This window comes from Equus asinus, chromosome 23, assembly GCF_041296235.1.
Source record: "Equus asinus isolate D_3611 breed Donkey chromosome 23, EquAss-T2T_v2, whole genome shotgun sequence".
In the NCBI taxonomy this organism is placed as follows: Eukaryota; Metazoa; Chordata; class Mammalia; order Perissodactyla; family Equidae; genus Equus; species Equus asinus.
This window is the reverse complement of record NC_091812.1, coordinates 68,238,771-68,254,743: the sequence shown is the minus strand read 5'-3', so window position 1 is coordinate 68,254,743 and position 15,973 is coordinate 68,238,771. Positions and strand designations below refer to the sequence as shown.

The 15,973-nt window shown below is 40.5% G+C and overlaps 1 protein-coding gene and 1 non-coding gene across 2 annotated transcripts in view; both read right to left on the bottom strand.

Moving 5' to 3' along the window:
• IARS1 (isoleucyl-tRNA synthetase 1) overlaps nt 1-14,018 on the bottom strand; it is a 76,125-nt gene extending 62,107 nt beyond the window's left edge. Inside the window, exons 1-6 of the mRNA XM_014864667.3 lie at nt 13,862-14,018; nt 8,625-8,750; nt 7,758-7,914; nt 7,376-7,495; nt 4,989-5,071; nt 1,806-1,923 (exon numbers count right to left, since the gene is read on the bottom strand). Coding sequence (XP_014720153.1) covers nt 1,806-1,923; nt 4,989-5,071; nt 7,376-7,495; nt 7,758-7,914; nt 8,625-8,743 — 597 coding nt within the window. The 5' untranslated portion in view covers nt 8,744-8,750; nt 13,862-14,018. The remainder of the gene's footprint in view (nt 1-1,805; nt 1,924-4,988; nt 5,072-7,375; nt 7,496-7,757; nt 7,915-8,624; nt 8,751-13,861) is intronic.
• On the bottom strand, nt 11,695-11,827 carry LOC123280315 (small nucleolar RNA SNORA84). The gene has a single exon (XR_006519122.1). It is a non-coding gene; the product is annotated as a small nucleolar RNA SNORA84 (small nucleolar RNA).
• Nucleotides 14,019-15,973: the final 1,955 nt, after the last annotated feature.

Sequence of the window (15,973 nt, the reverse complement as noted above, 5' to 3'; positions counted from 1 at the left end):
AAAATTCAGATTCTGGGAAATGCTACAAGACAAAACCTGTCTCCTAAACAATGACTTGCAAGGAAAAAAGAAAAAAAGGGGCTGGTCCGGTGGCGCAGCAGTTAAGCTCGCACATTCTGCTTCTCAGCAGCCCAGGGTCCGCCAGTTTGGATCCTGGGTTGTGGACATGGCACCGCTTGGCAAAAAAGCCATGCTGTGGTAGGCGTCCCATGTATAAAGTAGAGGTAGATGGGCATGGATGTGAGCTCAGGGCCAGTCTTCCTCAGCAAAAAGAGGAGGATTGGCAGTAGTTAGCTCAGGGCTAATCTTCTTCAAAAAAAAAAGAAAGAAAGAAAAGAAAAGAAGACAAGAAGAGAAATGGAGACCTAAAGATTAAAATAGAGATAAAACACAGCTATTACCACATATGAACCTACCTTAGATCCTGATTCAAAAAATAAATAAATAAAAATAACCCGAGGGAAAAAAGGGTATGATATTTGTGAGACAAATAGAAATGTAAACACTGATGATATCTAGGAATTAAACAATTCTAGAATATTTACTGTTAAGGATACTAGAGATGATTGATGATGCCTTTTTGGTGTGATAATGATACTATGGTATCGTTAAAAGAAAAAGATAAAAAAAGATTTCTATCTATTAAAGATATATAATGGATTATTTATTGATAAAATATTATATCTGAAATTTGCTTTGAAAAAGGGTCTGGGAGAAGTGAGCGGGAGTGTGTGCAGATGGGGCAAGACTGGCCGCAAGTTAACAGTTGTTGGCGATACATCACAAGCACATGGGAATTAATGACATGATTCTATTTTTGTGTATGCCTGAAATGCTCCATGTTTTTAAAAAGTAAGCAAATACAGCAATAGATTAAGATTTGACAAAGCTAAGCCTTTGGTACCCAAGTGCTTAGTATATTATTTTCTACATTTTTATGTGCTTAAAATGTTTTATTAAAAGTAAACAATACAACATGAGCACTATCATAGAAGGGTACATGGAAGACAACAGGAATCATCACATGCACCTCATAAGGATTTGCAAAAATCAAACGGGATGTATGAATGCATTCTATAAGACGAAGAGTGCTTTTGAAATGCAAGTTTTAATAACATAATCTCCAAACCTAAGCCATGAAATAAGAATTCCAAACAAATCAATGTCCTTAAAAACAAAGAGGGTTAGATAAACTCTCAGAAATGAAAACCTCTGTTGAATATACACACATGGGAACTGCTCATGTTTCAGAAGACTTACTGACTTTGCTACGTCTAGATAAGGTAAAGTAGGATGTTTTGTAAACATCTGACATATCTAAACACTTCCATCACAGAAACCACAGCAAGTTATTCCATTCATCAGAGAAAAAATCGTAATGCTGTCCACCCATCCCAAATCAGATTTTCTTCCAAATACTTTTAACAAATAAATGATATTATGAGGTCCAGATGAGGCATAAAATCACTCAAATCAATAACTCTTATGAAACAGTGACTGGAGGGAAATAGGGCAGAGCTGAGCTTGTTAATCAAAGAGAGGCATAAAAATCTGGTCAAAACAAGCAAAACCTATCACATTAAGACACATCATTCACAACTCTCATAGGGGAAAAAAAAATCCCTCATTTTTAATCTTAAGAGGGCCTCAGTTCAGTGACAAGCAACATCACCAGCACTCAGGAAGAAAGAGTCACATCAACTCACTCTCCAGGCTAACATTCCTGCCTGGGACTAGTTACCACGATCACTAGAAGCACTGAACTCCCACACACACGACTTAATGACCAGTGGTGTCTCACATACCTTGTAATTCTGGTGGGATTCGAAGTTGGAAAGTGGAGTGTTGCACGCGGTAGAGAAGGGCATGACCTTCACACCTCTGTAAACAAGGCCTTTATCATAGAGTTGTTTGAAGACCCACCTAGCAAGCAGAAAAGTTTTACAACAATTACACACCCAAAATTCTGTTTCCCCAAATGCAAATATTTATGTCAGTTTCTGTCAGCAGAAGTGGAAACACAGAGGAGACTACCTGGTTAATTACAAAGGCTCCGTATAATAAGACCTAACGTAGACATTAAAAGAGCTAATATCCCTTGACATGGAAAGATGTTCACGACATGACGCTGCCTGAGAAAAGCAACTGACACCATATTTGCAATGAGGTGCCAATTATGTAAAACTATACATATCAGCATATATATTTATATTTTTTAGAGATTTTCACTAATACGTTAGCAATGGTTAGGATTTCAGAGTTTTTGTTTTTCTTAATAGTTTTCTGGTGTATTGCTAAAATTTCACTATAATGGGCAGTTTTACAAAGGCAATTTAAAAAGTATAAACCACGGAGATTAGGATTAAATGTCACTCCTACAGTTATTCAAAAACTTCTGTTAGACATTTAAACATGTTGCTTTAAGCGAAATGCACCAAGATGCTGCAAATGTCAATGGCACAGTCATCCCAGGCTCTCCCGCTGTGACTGATCACCTCTCCCAGTTGGAGGAACTCTCACTTAACTCTGCTTTTATATAATTCACCTTTATAGTGCAATTCCTACGTGCCTGGCACAATAAATGAATTAAACTCTCTCCCATTTGCTAAAATATATTTTTATGAAAAAATGTGCATATTTTTTCACGGCATTCCTTAGGCTTTAAATATAGCTTGAAAAGTGATGTTTTGAGCCAGCCCTTATGGCCTAGCGGTTAAAGTTTGGTGCACTCTGCTTCGGCAGCCTGGGTTCAGTTCCCAGCTGTGGAACCACACCACTTGTCTGCCAGTAGCCATGCTGTGGTGGTGGCTCACATAGAAGAACCAGAAGAACCTACAGCTAAATATACAAGTATGTACTGGGGCTTTGGGGAGGGAAAAAAAAAGAGGAAGATTGGCAACAGATGTTAGCTCAGTGCAAATCTTTCTCAGCAGCAAAAAAAAAAAAAGGTGATGTTTCACAAAAAATTTCCCAAGTTTAAACTCAATCTTAAATTATATACTTTGATGCAAGGACATTTACAGGAGGCTAGAGGAAGAGTACTAGATTCGATATCATAAGACCCAGTTTCAAGCCTAAGAGCCATAAAATTAGCTGTGTAATCTCAGACAAGTCACAATAACTTCCTTCACTTCAGAGTCCCAATCCAATCCTCAGGACTCTGGATCATCTGAGAAAATTCATGTGGAAGTACTTTATATACTCAAAAGCATGGACTCAAGCTAAATTATCACCATTATTAATGTTATCATTATAAAGATATCTCCTACAATTTTTTATAATCACCCTAGGTCTATGTGCCTTATTCATATGCCAATACATTCCTCAGGAATAACTAACATTCTAACACCAAGAGGCTCCAAAATCTGTTTTCCCCTGATTCCAGTATGTTTTATGTAAATTAAGAAGTATGATAAAGAGCTGAATTGTCCAACATGGTAGGCACTAGCCACAAGCGCTCATTGAAATTTAAATTCATTAAGATTAGAAATTCAGTTTCTCAGCTGTACTAGCCATATTTAAGTGCTCAATAGCTCTGATCTACAGCATAAAGAGTACCTTCTTTTTCAGATGTTGAACATGTCTGGTTTTTAGATGCCCTAACCATGAGCTAGAGCTCTAACCCCTCTAGCTGCTCAGTGAATGGGAAGCCCCCTGTCCAAAGTCTCTGGCATATCAGAGACTATGATCAGCTTCCACCCATGGATACAGGGGTCTGGAGATGATCCACAGTGGCATGTCGGAGTCAGAGAGTCTGAGAACTGCTCCAGGGCGTCTAGCTCCCCAAAGGCAAAGGACTTGGGCTGAGCATGTGCAACAGATCTTGACTAACAAAAACGTGAGCAGGTAGATGCGAAGGCAGTAAGAGCCACGAGTCCCTACAACGCAGTGCAAAGAAAGTGGATCCTACAAAACACCTTTGCAACTCACATGTAATTATGCACAATTTAGTACAAGTAGTACTTCCTCAAGCCTTGAGCTATGTACACAGTGCATTCTGCAACCATGATAATGGTGGCTGTTTGCCCACTGATGATAAGTACTGATTCTCAGACTGCTGTGGGATTCTCAAGTTAAATCACTCATCAAGAGTAGCACTGCAACAGTGCTACTTATAATAGTAAAAAGAGTAAAATTCTTTTTGAAACTGTTGCAGAACAGTGACCGCAACTGTACTTGAGAACTATACAACTTCTCTCAGTATAAAATTCGAGTATACAATCTCTTAAACTTAATTCCTTAAAACAAAAAAACACACTTTTGAAACCTAATTTCCCCTAAATTTGTTACCAATTAATTTGGCCAAAAAACTAAGTGACATCAGGCCATTTATATTCTTTATTTATTCTACTTAATGTGAACAATTATATGTTCTGATGCTGAAATACTAATGTATTTGATTACAGGTTGCTGCTCAATATGCTGGGGTCATTATACACCACAGAATATATGCATATCCTATTACCTTTCTAGAAACCAAAATCTTCTAAATTTAAAAGAAAACCTAGGCATGGAAGGGATGAATAGGTGGAGCACAGAAAATTTTTAGGGCAGTGAAAACACTCCGGATGATACTAGAATGATGCATATATGTCATTACACATTTCTCCAAACTTATAGAATGTTCAATGACAAGAGTGGACGCTGATGTAAACTATGGACTTTGGGTGGTGATGATGTGTCAATATAGATTCATCAATTGTAAAAAATGTACCACTCTGCTGGGGGATGTTGATAATGGGGGAGGCTGTGCAGGTATAGGGGTACAGGGTATATGAGAAATCTCTGTACCTTCCTCTCAATTTTGCTGTAAACTTAAAAATGCTCTAAAAAAACTAAATCTTTAAAAACAAAAACAAAACAAATCCGTCCTGAAAATTTCAGATAAATAATTATGGACCTGAAAACAAAGTGATTCATACTAGAGCATTTCTCCACTAACCAATATAACTAATATTCCTTATATTTACAATTTCAAATAAACCTACCAGACAGATTCCATGAATTGCGGATACAGAGTTTTGTAGTCGTTGTCAAAGTCAATCCATCGGCCAAGTCTGGTAACAATAGACTTTAAAAATATAAACATCAGAGTTATTAGACAAGATATTTGTTATTGTACGCCAACGTGTTTTACTTCCATTATCACCACATACAATGATTTTGGGAAAACAAAACAATCAATGGTTCAAGTGAAGCTATATTGCAAACAACACACTATGTAAGGTTAAGAACCAGTTTTCTGGGGCCAGCCCGGTGGCGCAGTGGTTAAGTGTGCACATTCTGCTTCGGCAGCCCAGGGTTCACCAGTTCGGATCCCAGGTGCGGACACGGCACTGCTTGGCAAGCCACGCTGTGGTAGGCATCCCACATATAAAGTAAAGGAAGATGGGCATGGATGTTAGCTCAGGGCCAGGCTTCCTCAGCAAAAAGAGGAGGATTGGCAGCAGATAGCTCAGGGCTAATCTTCCTCAAAAGAAAAAAAAAAAAAGAACCAGTTGTCTCGGCATTCATCATATGTGCAGATACTGTTATTTACAAGTATTAATATTCCTTTATAAAAGTATACCAAAACTACCATTTGGCAAACACCACAGGTACAACTATTGCTGGCAAGAATCATCAATGGAGGCTAAAATTAATGAGTGAAAGTATAAGAAACAGGATATTTGCAAAGAATGTCCCCACAGAATACTTATTAATTACAAAGGAAAAACTGCAATTTTACAATAGGGAAATCAGACAGATATCACTTTACTGAACAAAGTTAACATCAACAATGAGACATATCAGCATCATAGGCCTTCTGATATGACAGACTCAGAAGGGCACGATGTCACTGCTGAGGCATTCTTGCAAAAATGCATATGCATAACCTAAACTGAATCCTGAAGAAACAACAGACATTGAGAGTTTTCCTACAAAATAAGTGGTCTGTGCTCTAAAAGTGACACGGTCATGAAAGACAAAGAAAGATTGAGGGAATGTTCCAGATTAAGGAGACTAAGGAGATATGCCAACTATGTAAATGCAGTATGTGCTCCTAGACTGGATCTTGGATCAGAAATAAAAATCACTGGGACACCTGGTTAAATCTCAATAAGGTCTATAGTACTGAATGAATGTTAATTTCCTGCTTTTGATAATTACACCATGGTTATTGAAGATGTTAGCATTTAGGAAGTGGATGAAGGGTATAAGGAAACTTTTCACACTATTTTTTTAATTTTTCAGTAAGTCTGAATTATTTCAAAATGAAAAGTTAAAAAATACATTTTTTTTTTTTTTTAAGAAACAAAAAGGCCCACATGCATATTATGTTCATCAGGATTTTTCCCTGTTGGTGACCAGGCAAGAAAGGAAGATTAAAGAAGGTCTGGTTAGGAGAAAAATTGAGGAGCTTTGATTATCAGGTTGACGAAAACCGCTTTTATTCAGCAATGAAGAGAAGCTTCTCAAAGTTTTGAACAGGGAAGAGTAAGTTGAACAGAGTCTTGTGGGAGAGAGAACTTGGCAAGCTGAGTGGAAATAACATGAGCAAGAGATAATTAGGAGACTGTTTCAGAAATGAAGATGACAGTGGGTGGGAGTGAAAGGTTGTAGAAATGAAAAGAAATGACTAGACAGGAGATACTAAGAAGAAAGATTTGATAAGGTTTGGCATTTGATTTGATCATGAGGATTAATGTTTGAAGCCTGGAAGACTCACAACATTGGCAGAATAGAGAATTCTAAATAACAGCAAGTTTCAGAAGTCAAAGTGGTAAGATGGAGAAGATAGAAAAAAACAAAAGCCAGACATATTTTTAAGTTGTACAGACATACTAACCTGAAAGCCAGGGAGGAAAAGGGGGTTGACGACCTTTGTTCCGAAGCTCATAAGAAAGAGAGAGGGACGGAGCTCTACCAGCACTCGACAGTTACTTAAAAGTACCAGCTGAGGGAGCTCTATTACTAAGAGAAGCAGCAGGCAAGATGGCAGTCAAATTAATAAACAACAACGGGTCCAAATTTGAATTGTTTTTAACATTTGAAATTTTTTATTGCAACATTCAGGTATTTCTATTTGCTAGGACAGCTTGATTCCTGTCATATACTATGGCTAGGTAGGAGATTAAATTTGGAAGACCAATCAAGCACACAGAAATCAGAAAAGAAAGGGTCCAGTTTAACTAACAGTTTAAGTAATAGGGTTAGAGGTAGAAGCCAAACACTCCTTTAAAGAGGGTGGTCAACTCTTCTTATGTCACAGTCTCACAAGGACAGCAACAGTTTTGGGAGCATCTCATAAAAAGCACAAAGGACTGTAAACCATTTCAACTCCCAATTAAAAACTAAAATTTTTAGTCATTCTACTGGAAATAACCCAACATACCTTCCACTCAGTAGAATATCTCATCACAATTGCTCGGCACTGATTGTTATACTCTACAATCCCCATTTTGGCTACATCCTCTGGTCCTCTGATTCCCAGTGTCTTATCAATTTCATATTCCTGAAAATTTGTGATAAGATTGTTAACATTCCTACCCTACGAAACAAATGCAATTCAGTAATTCTAGGAAATAAAACAGATTTAAAAAAACTAGTTCTCAGAAAATTTAAAGAGAAAATGAACTATAAATAGTATTATAGAGATGAAGTGAAAGAAAAAATCTAACCATAGTAAAAATTCTTCATATTTTAACATACTATATGATGAAATTTAATGCTTATAAAAAAATCAGAAGATTAGAAGGCTGGTGACTCAAACATACCACAGGTAAGCCATGACAATCCCATCCAAATCTTCTGTCAACATGAAACCCACTCTGGTGAGCATATCTCGTAACTATATCTTTAATTGTCCCTGCAAGTATATGTCCATAGTGAGGTAGTCCAGTTGCAAAAGGAGGCCCATCGTAGAAGGTATATCTAACAGAGGTAATAAAAATGTTGTTACTTTAAAACAGACAATAAAAATTTAGGACATTTTTCTATAGATAGCTCCTGTCACAGTGGAGTCTTCAGGGAGAAGAAAAGCAGCAAGATCAGAAATTTCGCAGACATAATGATTAGATAATTACTGGAGGTCCTGCCTTGAAAAGAGCTAGTTACGGAGGAGTGGAAGACACCTCTGTTGGACCTTCTATTCTTCATTCATTAGTTGCATGACATAAGGCAAGTTATTCATCCTGATCCTGAGTTGTCTCATCAGTAAAAGAGGGCAAAAAACACCCATCTCATAAAGTGTCTGAGCAGAGGAGACACATGATGAAAATGGTAAATAAAGAAAGGACTAGTCTTTAGGTGAATGGAGACTAGAGGCAGGAAGTACTCTAACAGGAGGCTACTACTAGTCTAGATATAAGTACTTTAATGAGGGTGCAGATAATGAGAAAAGTGGACAGGAGGAGGGTGATACACAAACTCTATTCAGAAAACCTCTTAAAGAACCTGAATCCACCTGAATAATTAACAACTCATTCACTCAATGTGTATCTACTACTAGGAGTGCCCACTATGTAGAGAGCTAGGAGACTCTGGGAATACAAAGACCAATAAAGAGTTTCCGCCTTAATGGAACTCAGTCGAAGAAATAACTATTCTTAAAGACTCTACCTTTACCAAAGAAACTCACATACTTTGGCCTATGTTTTGATTGCTTTAAGCATTCCTGAAAACAATTAAATTCGGACCAGAACTGCAAGATTTTCTCTTCTTCAGCAGGAAAATTGATGTTTTCTGGAACTTGTTGAACCATTTTGTTGCTGCAAGAGAAATCAAATTTATTATTCTCCAAAGAGAAGTCTAGGAATAACAGTAAAATATATTAAAACAAGTGTATATATCACTACCCATACTACATGGTACCTAAAAAGAAAATACAGCTTTTTTGTGGTAAAGTTCACATACCATAAATTTCACCCTTTTAAAGCGTACAATTCAGGGTTTTTTAGTATATTCACAAGATTGTGCAACCATCATCACTCTCTAATTCTAGAATATTTTCATCACGGTTCCCTCCTCTGCCCTCTAAAAACCTGTACACATAAGCAGTCATCCTCCATTCCCTCCTTCCCTAGTCCCACGGCAACCATTAATCTGCTCTCTGTCTCTAGATTTTCCTATTCTGGACATTTCATATAAATGGAATCATGCATATATAGCTTACAGTGTGTAACTTCTTTTACTAAGAATTATGTGTTCAAGGTTCATCCATGTTGTAATATGTACTGATACTTTATTGTTTCCACTTTTTGGCTATTATGAACAATGCTGCTATAAATGTTCATGTACAAGTTTTTGTGTGAACGTATGTTTTCAATTCTCTTGGGAGCATATCTAGGAGTGGAATTATTGCTGGGTTGTATGGTAACTCTGTGTTTAACTTTTTGAGAAACTGCCAAAATATGTTCCAAAGCTGCTGCATCATTTTACATTCTCCCAGCAGTGAATGAGGATTCCTGTTTCTTTGTATCTTCACTCCTTATTGGCCATCTTTGGATTACAGGAAATCCCAGTGCCTGTGAAGTGGTATCGCATTCTGGTTTTGATTGGCATTTCCCTAATGATTAGTGATGTTCAGCACTTTTTCAGGTGCTTATTGGCCATTTGTATATTTTGTTTGGAGAAATGCCTATTCATCCTTTGCCCATTGTTTAATTGGGTTGTCTTTTATTGTTGAGTTGTAAGAGTCCTTTATATACCCAAAATACAAGTCCCTTACTAGTTAGATGATTTGCAAAAATTTTTTCCCATTCTGTGAGTTGTCTTTTTATTTTCTTCACAGTATTCTCTGAAGCACAAACACTTTTAATTTTGGTGAAGTCTAGTTTATCTATTTTTTGTTCTGTTACTTGAGCTTCTAGTGTCATATCTAAGAAGCCATTACCTAAAACAGGGTTATGAAGTTTTAGCTTTTATATTTAGGTCGCTGATCTATTTTGAGTTCTTTTGTATACCGTGTGAAGTAGGGATACATGGTACTTTTTATTTTTTATTTTTTTTATTTATTTATTTTTTTGAGGAAGATTAGCCCTGAACTAACATCTGCTGCCAATCCTCCTCTTTTTGCTGAGGAAGACTGGCCCTGAGCCAACATCTGTGCCCATCTTCCTCTATTTTATATGTGGGACGCCCGCCACAGCATGGTTTGATGAGCGGTACCTAGGTCCACGCCTGGGATCTGAACCCACAAACCCCAGGCTGCTGAAGCAAAGTATGCGAACTTAACTGCTATGCCACCAGGCTGGCCCCTACATGGTACTTTTCAAATTATTGTAAAACTTGTGTCCAAATTACACTCTTTACTTATTTTTCAACTACAGTATAACATTTAGTAATTGTAGACAATATGCTTCTAAAAGTAAACAAGAAAATATTGGAAATTCTATCTCATGATACTAAAAATTCATTTATCTGAAAAAATAAATCTCGAAGTAGGTAAGAATTCTTACCTACACTCAGACAGAAAGCACTTCTGTTGACATAACTTATCTCTCTGAGTAAAACAAGTTAAAACCTAAAAAATGTTTAAAGCTAAAAAAGATGAGACTCTCACATTCAAATTCTTCTTAGCTCAATCCAGTTTTCCATTTTGTCCCTTTTAGTACTCATATTCATGATTTTTGTAGTCTTAAAGTGTATAAAATTTTTAAGACTTTGGCTAATAACCTAATGCAGAAACACTTGATTAATCCGAGGCTTAACTAGCGAGCATCCTTTAGCCCATTCCTCCTCAAAGCCTATTTATTCTTATTTTATAATTCTAAATAAGGTTGGTGACCAGATTTCCAAGCCAACATCAGATTAGAAGGAGACAGGATTGCTAATAATGAGAAAACAAGAGAAGAGAGAAAACCTTAAGAACTCAAGAACTGTAACAGTTTGGGGTAACTGACTCTAGGAGCAAAGAAACCGATATACCTCAACTAATTCTGAACACATCAAAGCCGAAGCACAGTAATTAACCCATGCCACCAAAAAAAAAAAATTTATTACAAGCAGTGTCTCTCCTTTTCTTTCCTTCCATTTATTTTTGACATGTGAGAGTGCCTTTGTGTTTTTTATAGGAAAAAAATAAGAAAAGAACAGGTAGGCCCATTAATTACTTCAACTATCCATTTCTGATTAGATTATGCCATTAAACAGTTAAACTAAACAGAAGGTGAAAAAGGCATTTTTTGTGTGAACTGAAGCTCCCGCCTTTTAAGGATGGAAAGAGGTGTCAGTCTGTGCATTTACTGATTTATTAGGGGTCCTATTGGTTCAGTGACTACCTTATTAGAGGCCACCTGAAATTTACAGGGTTACATTTGGAAGACTAACAGATATCAAACCATCTATTTCTGTCACCTCTAATGCCCCTCAAGGTTGGTCCTATGGTCGCCAGCATCAATGGGTGTCGATTAGAGTAGACTCGCCAGCCCCAGCTCGGACTGAGAAATCGGAACCTTCTAACCTTTTAACAAGATCCCAGGGGATTAGCATGCACATCAAAGTGTGAGAGGTCATTACTCTCACACTTGTGACTATTACTCAGGAATATCTACCTGAACTTTTTTTTGAGAAAATGAGATTTAAGCTTTCTGTGAAGATGGCTTGTAACTTTCATAACATTTTCTAGGGAGCCTCTGCTCTCCCAAAGATTAAGAATCACTGCATTATTATGCCAAAGATCCAATGTAATGGCGCTGACTATTCTAAGAAGAGCTATGTATCAGTGACCGGGCTATGGTTGCTGCTGAAGAGAAACAGCCCCCATGCATACATCACAGGATTGCTCTGGCCCCTCACATCCACTGGAGAGCTGTACGTGCACAACAGCATCCAGTAACCACAGGGCCTGTGTGAGTATGTGAGTGTGTGTAGAAGTGGGAGATTAACCTCACCTCAGGGAAGCGTTTTCCTCTTCTTCCCTCTTACTATAACCCAGGCCCTCCACTCTTCCCTATTCCAGGACTCCTTCAGGCCTCTTTAGCCTCAACGTCCTGTTCAGCAATTTCTAGACACCCTCTCTGACCTTGTGTTTACCTCAAGAGATCTTGGAAAAGCATTCAAAAAACATTTTTGTTTAAAATAAATCTCATGATCTTCCTTGCCATACCTGTTCCTATTTTTAATTTCACTGTACTAGTAGTTACACCATTCCTTCCCATCACCTGGAATTTCTGAGTCATCCTTAAGGCTACCAGATGACCCCACATCCAACTGACCACCAAGTCACATGCATCTGACCTCTAATTCTATTCCTTTGTTCTTTCTTCCTTCTCAGGTCTTCATAACCTGTTACACTGAGTCACGGTTAACCACAGAGGTGGGTCCAACTCCAGCCTTTTCTAAGTTTAGTTATATTCTATTAACACAGTCTCCACAGATATACTTACACAAAAATGTATAAAATATGTGTGCAAAGATAATAACTGAAGCATTGTTTCTATAGACAAACATCTGAAAACAAATGTCCATGAATAGGTGAGTAAAATAAATTATGGTACATCAATACTATGGAGGCATTAAAAACAATCAATCATAATATATCAAATTTACACATTACCTATACATACTGAGAAAGAAAAGAGCAAGTCACAGTTATAGCAACTTATACATATATATTCAGGTATTCTGTACAGACTTTTCAGTGCAGCACTCAAGGCCACGATCTTACCTCAAATTGCTACTCTTACTCCTGACCTTTCCTCTTATAAAACTCAAACTCCAGCTACATCACACCCTTGGACCACTTTCCAACACCTGCATTTCTCTATCAGGCCCTTTCCCACATACTCCAGCGCTACTTAGCTTAAACTATTCTCCTCGAGGGGTGTTCATCAATCCCCTCTTTCCAGAGCTAAGGTGTCCCTCCCTACACACTGTCGCTTATTTGTATTGTATGTCCCACTCACTTTCCAATCGAACTGTAAACTCGTTGCTGGCAGAAGCGTTTTACTATCTAACCTCAATCACACACGGTAAGTGCTAAAGAACCTCTGTTTGAATAAACCCTTTTGTCTGCATCCTTAGTTTCCACCAGTGACACTCCTATTCTCACCCACCTTTCCAATCCGTCCCACCCCACGGGCACCCCCTGGCACAGGGTAATGGTTAAGAGGACTGGTTTGGAATTTAACAGTTTTGGTGCCACCACTTAGTATGTGAGCTGTAGGAAAAGTTACTCAACCTTTAAATTTCAATTCTGTCATCTGTAAAATAAAGGTCACAAACATTCACAGCACTAATTTAACGTTAAGTGAGATAATGGCTAGCACAGCTCTCAGCAACCATGTATCATGTATTTAAGCCATTATTATTAGTTCTTTGCCCACAAATTCATGCTGTGCTTTGCTCTGGTCCCCGGGACTCTCTCGCTCTTCCCCACCATTACTCATCTTCTAGGTCCCAAACCAGAACAGCTCGGAGAAGCCTCCTTCTGAGCCTCCAAATCCTCCGGCTCCCAGGGCGTGCACTTGGCGTTCTGCAGTGACAGACTGCAAGCTGAAGACCGAGGCTGTGCTCAGTCTCCGCTAACCCAGCCCCAGCAAGAGCGCCCCTCCATGCGGGCCTAGGACTTGGTTTGTTCTTCCATGTAATTCCGCCCACCTTCTGAGCTTCTCCAACAGGCTCCCTCACCCCAGATTCTCACCACCGCCCACGGTTCGAGCGCTACGACCACCCCAGTCTAAGCTGAGGCACTTCCAGGGCTGCAGGACGAGGCATAACGGGGGGGGGGAGGAGGGGCCTGAGGGCAGGACGGGGTGAGCTGTGGGTCCCGGGGGCAGGACGGGGTGACCTGAGGCTCCCAGGGAAGGAGGAGGTGACTTCAGGGGACCGCAGTCAGGACGGGGTGACCCGAGGACCCTGCAGGCAGGGCGGAGCGTACCTGAGGGTCTCCCGGACCGTGGCACGCGAGAACCAGCCGCGTCCACGCCGCGTCCCGGCTGGGGAGTGATGCAATGCCCTAACAGCGCGCAGCGAGGAGGGAGGTGCCGGGCCGCACGGGCCAATCAGCGCGCGCCGCCGACACCCACCAACAAGCAGAGTGCCGATTGGCCGCTCGTACCGGACACGCCCCCGGGCCGTGCCGCGGTGCGTGCCGGGAAGGGGTCCGCGGGGCTCCGGGCCGGCGCCGGAGTGGCGGCGCGCCGTGGCCTGGGCGCTGCGTCCTGCCTGAGTCGAATCCAGCGACGTGGCCCCGAGACTCACGTTGCGGAGCCGCGAGCGCGCCGTCCTCGGCTGCGCTCCTCGGCGGCAGGCCCGGGAGTGGCCCACGCTCGGGCTGTTTCCGGTGCGGCTGACCCTGACCGTCACCCCGGAGTCTGCAGGGAGGCAGGCCCGGGCCGCACGCCAGGACCGCGGGGCTCTGGACCGGCGCTGTACCAGCGTGCGGGCGGCCCTGCCGCGCGCTGACTCCCGCCCGCCTCCCTGCAGAGCCCTAGCTCCGTCCCTGCACATCGGCCGAGAGGAGCCGCAGCGCGCGGTCGGCGGTGCTCGGGGAAGCCTCCCGTTGTCTTTCAGGGCCACCCGGGGAGCTCTCCTGGATTTTACTGCAGAAAGTACGGTAAAGGGCCATGTGGAGAGAGAAAACAGAAACGAAGGAGGTGCTGAGTAAGCACTTTAAAATTACTGTTTCCTGTAGTGAAGACAAAATTAGTTTGCTTATTTATCTGCTTACTTAGCACTGCTGTGTATCTGCCTGGCACCCTCCAGATGTGCATTCATTCAGTACTCATTTATGGTCTAGGAACAAGTGTCAGGAGTTAGAGGAAGGGGTTTCATGTCTTGTTTCTAAGGGGTAACTCTCCATTCAATAACTTAATTCACTTCAACATATATATTTAGTAGTTGTGTATCTTCAGCTTATTAACTGGAAGTACTTGGCATGTGTTTTGTTTTGCATTCCTCAAGTTGCCACCTTGTTCAGGTAGTTCATTTTTATCATTTGTCCAGACAGTCCAAAGTAGACCAGGAGAGCTCCCAGACACGTGTCCAGGGAAAAAAGGTGGAGTTGACAGGTCTGATTATTTAAAAACTGGACTGAGAAACATTTTATGGTACTGTTGGAAGGTATGGGAAGACTAAATCTAGAAAAAAGTTGACGAGTGAAAAGAAGAGATTTTAGGAAAAGTTAAATGTGGTCAAAATATATAGTTGGATTAAAGAGCTGGATCCTCATTTTCACAGTAGGAAGTCATTAGGTAATGTCTAAAAGTGAAAAACCAAGAAATCAAGCATAAGCATATTGGGTAGAAATATGGAGATAAGTATCAGAGGAAACAGAATTATTGAAGGTGCTTGTATCTGCAGAGCAGGAATGGGGATGGGCAAGGTTGCCTGATGTCATTTATTTGTCTGCTTTGGAGATGAAGGGTGTGACATTTAAAGGTGGCCACAAGTTCTTTGACACTCCTCCCACGACTGAGACGTGAGTCTCTGTACCCTCCCTGGGAGTCTGGGTGGGCTCAGCCGTGAGAGACTGACAGCATCTGCTTCCTGTTCTGAAACCTAGTTGCTATGCTGTGAGGAAACCCATGGACAGGCACTGAGTGAGCAAGCCATCTTAGAAGTGGTTCTCCCGGCTGGCCCCATGGCCGAGTGGTTAAGTCAGCGCGCTCTGCTTCGGTGGCCCAGGGTTTCACTGGTTCAGATCCTGGGTGTGGACCTGCCACTGCTTATCAAGCCATGCTGAGGCAGCATCCCACAGAGAAGAACTAGAAAGACTGCAACTAGAATATATAACTGTGTACAGGGGGGTTTGGGGAGAAGAAAAAAAAAGAAAGACTGGCAACAGATGTTAGCTCAGGGCCAATCTTTAGAAAAAAGAAGTGGATCCCCAAGACTTAGAAGCAACTTAAGTGCCCATCAACAGATGAATGAAGATGTGGTATACATACACACACACGAGAATACTACTTAGCTATAAAAAAGATGAAAGTTTGCCATTTGCAACGTGGACGGACCTTGGTGGTAGTATGCTCAGTGAAGTCAGTCACAC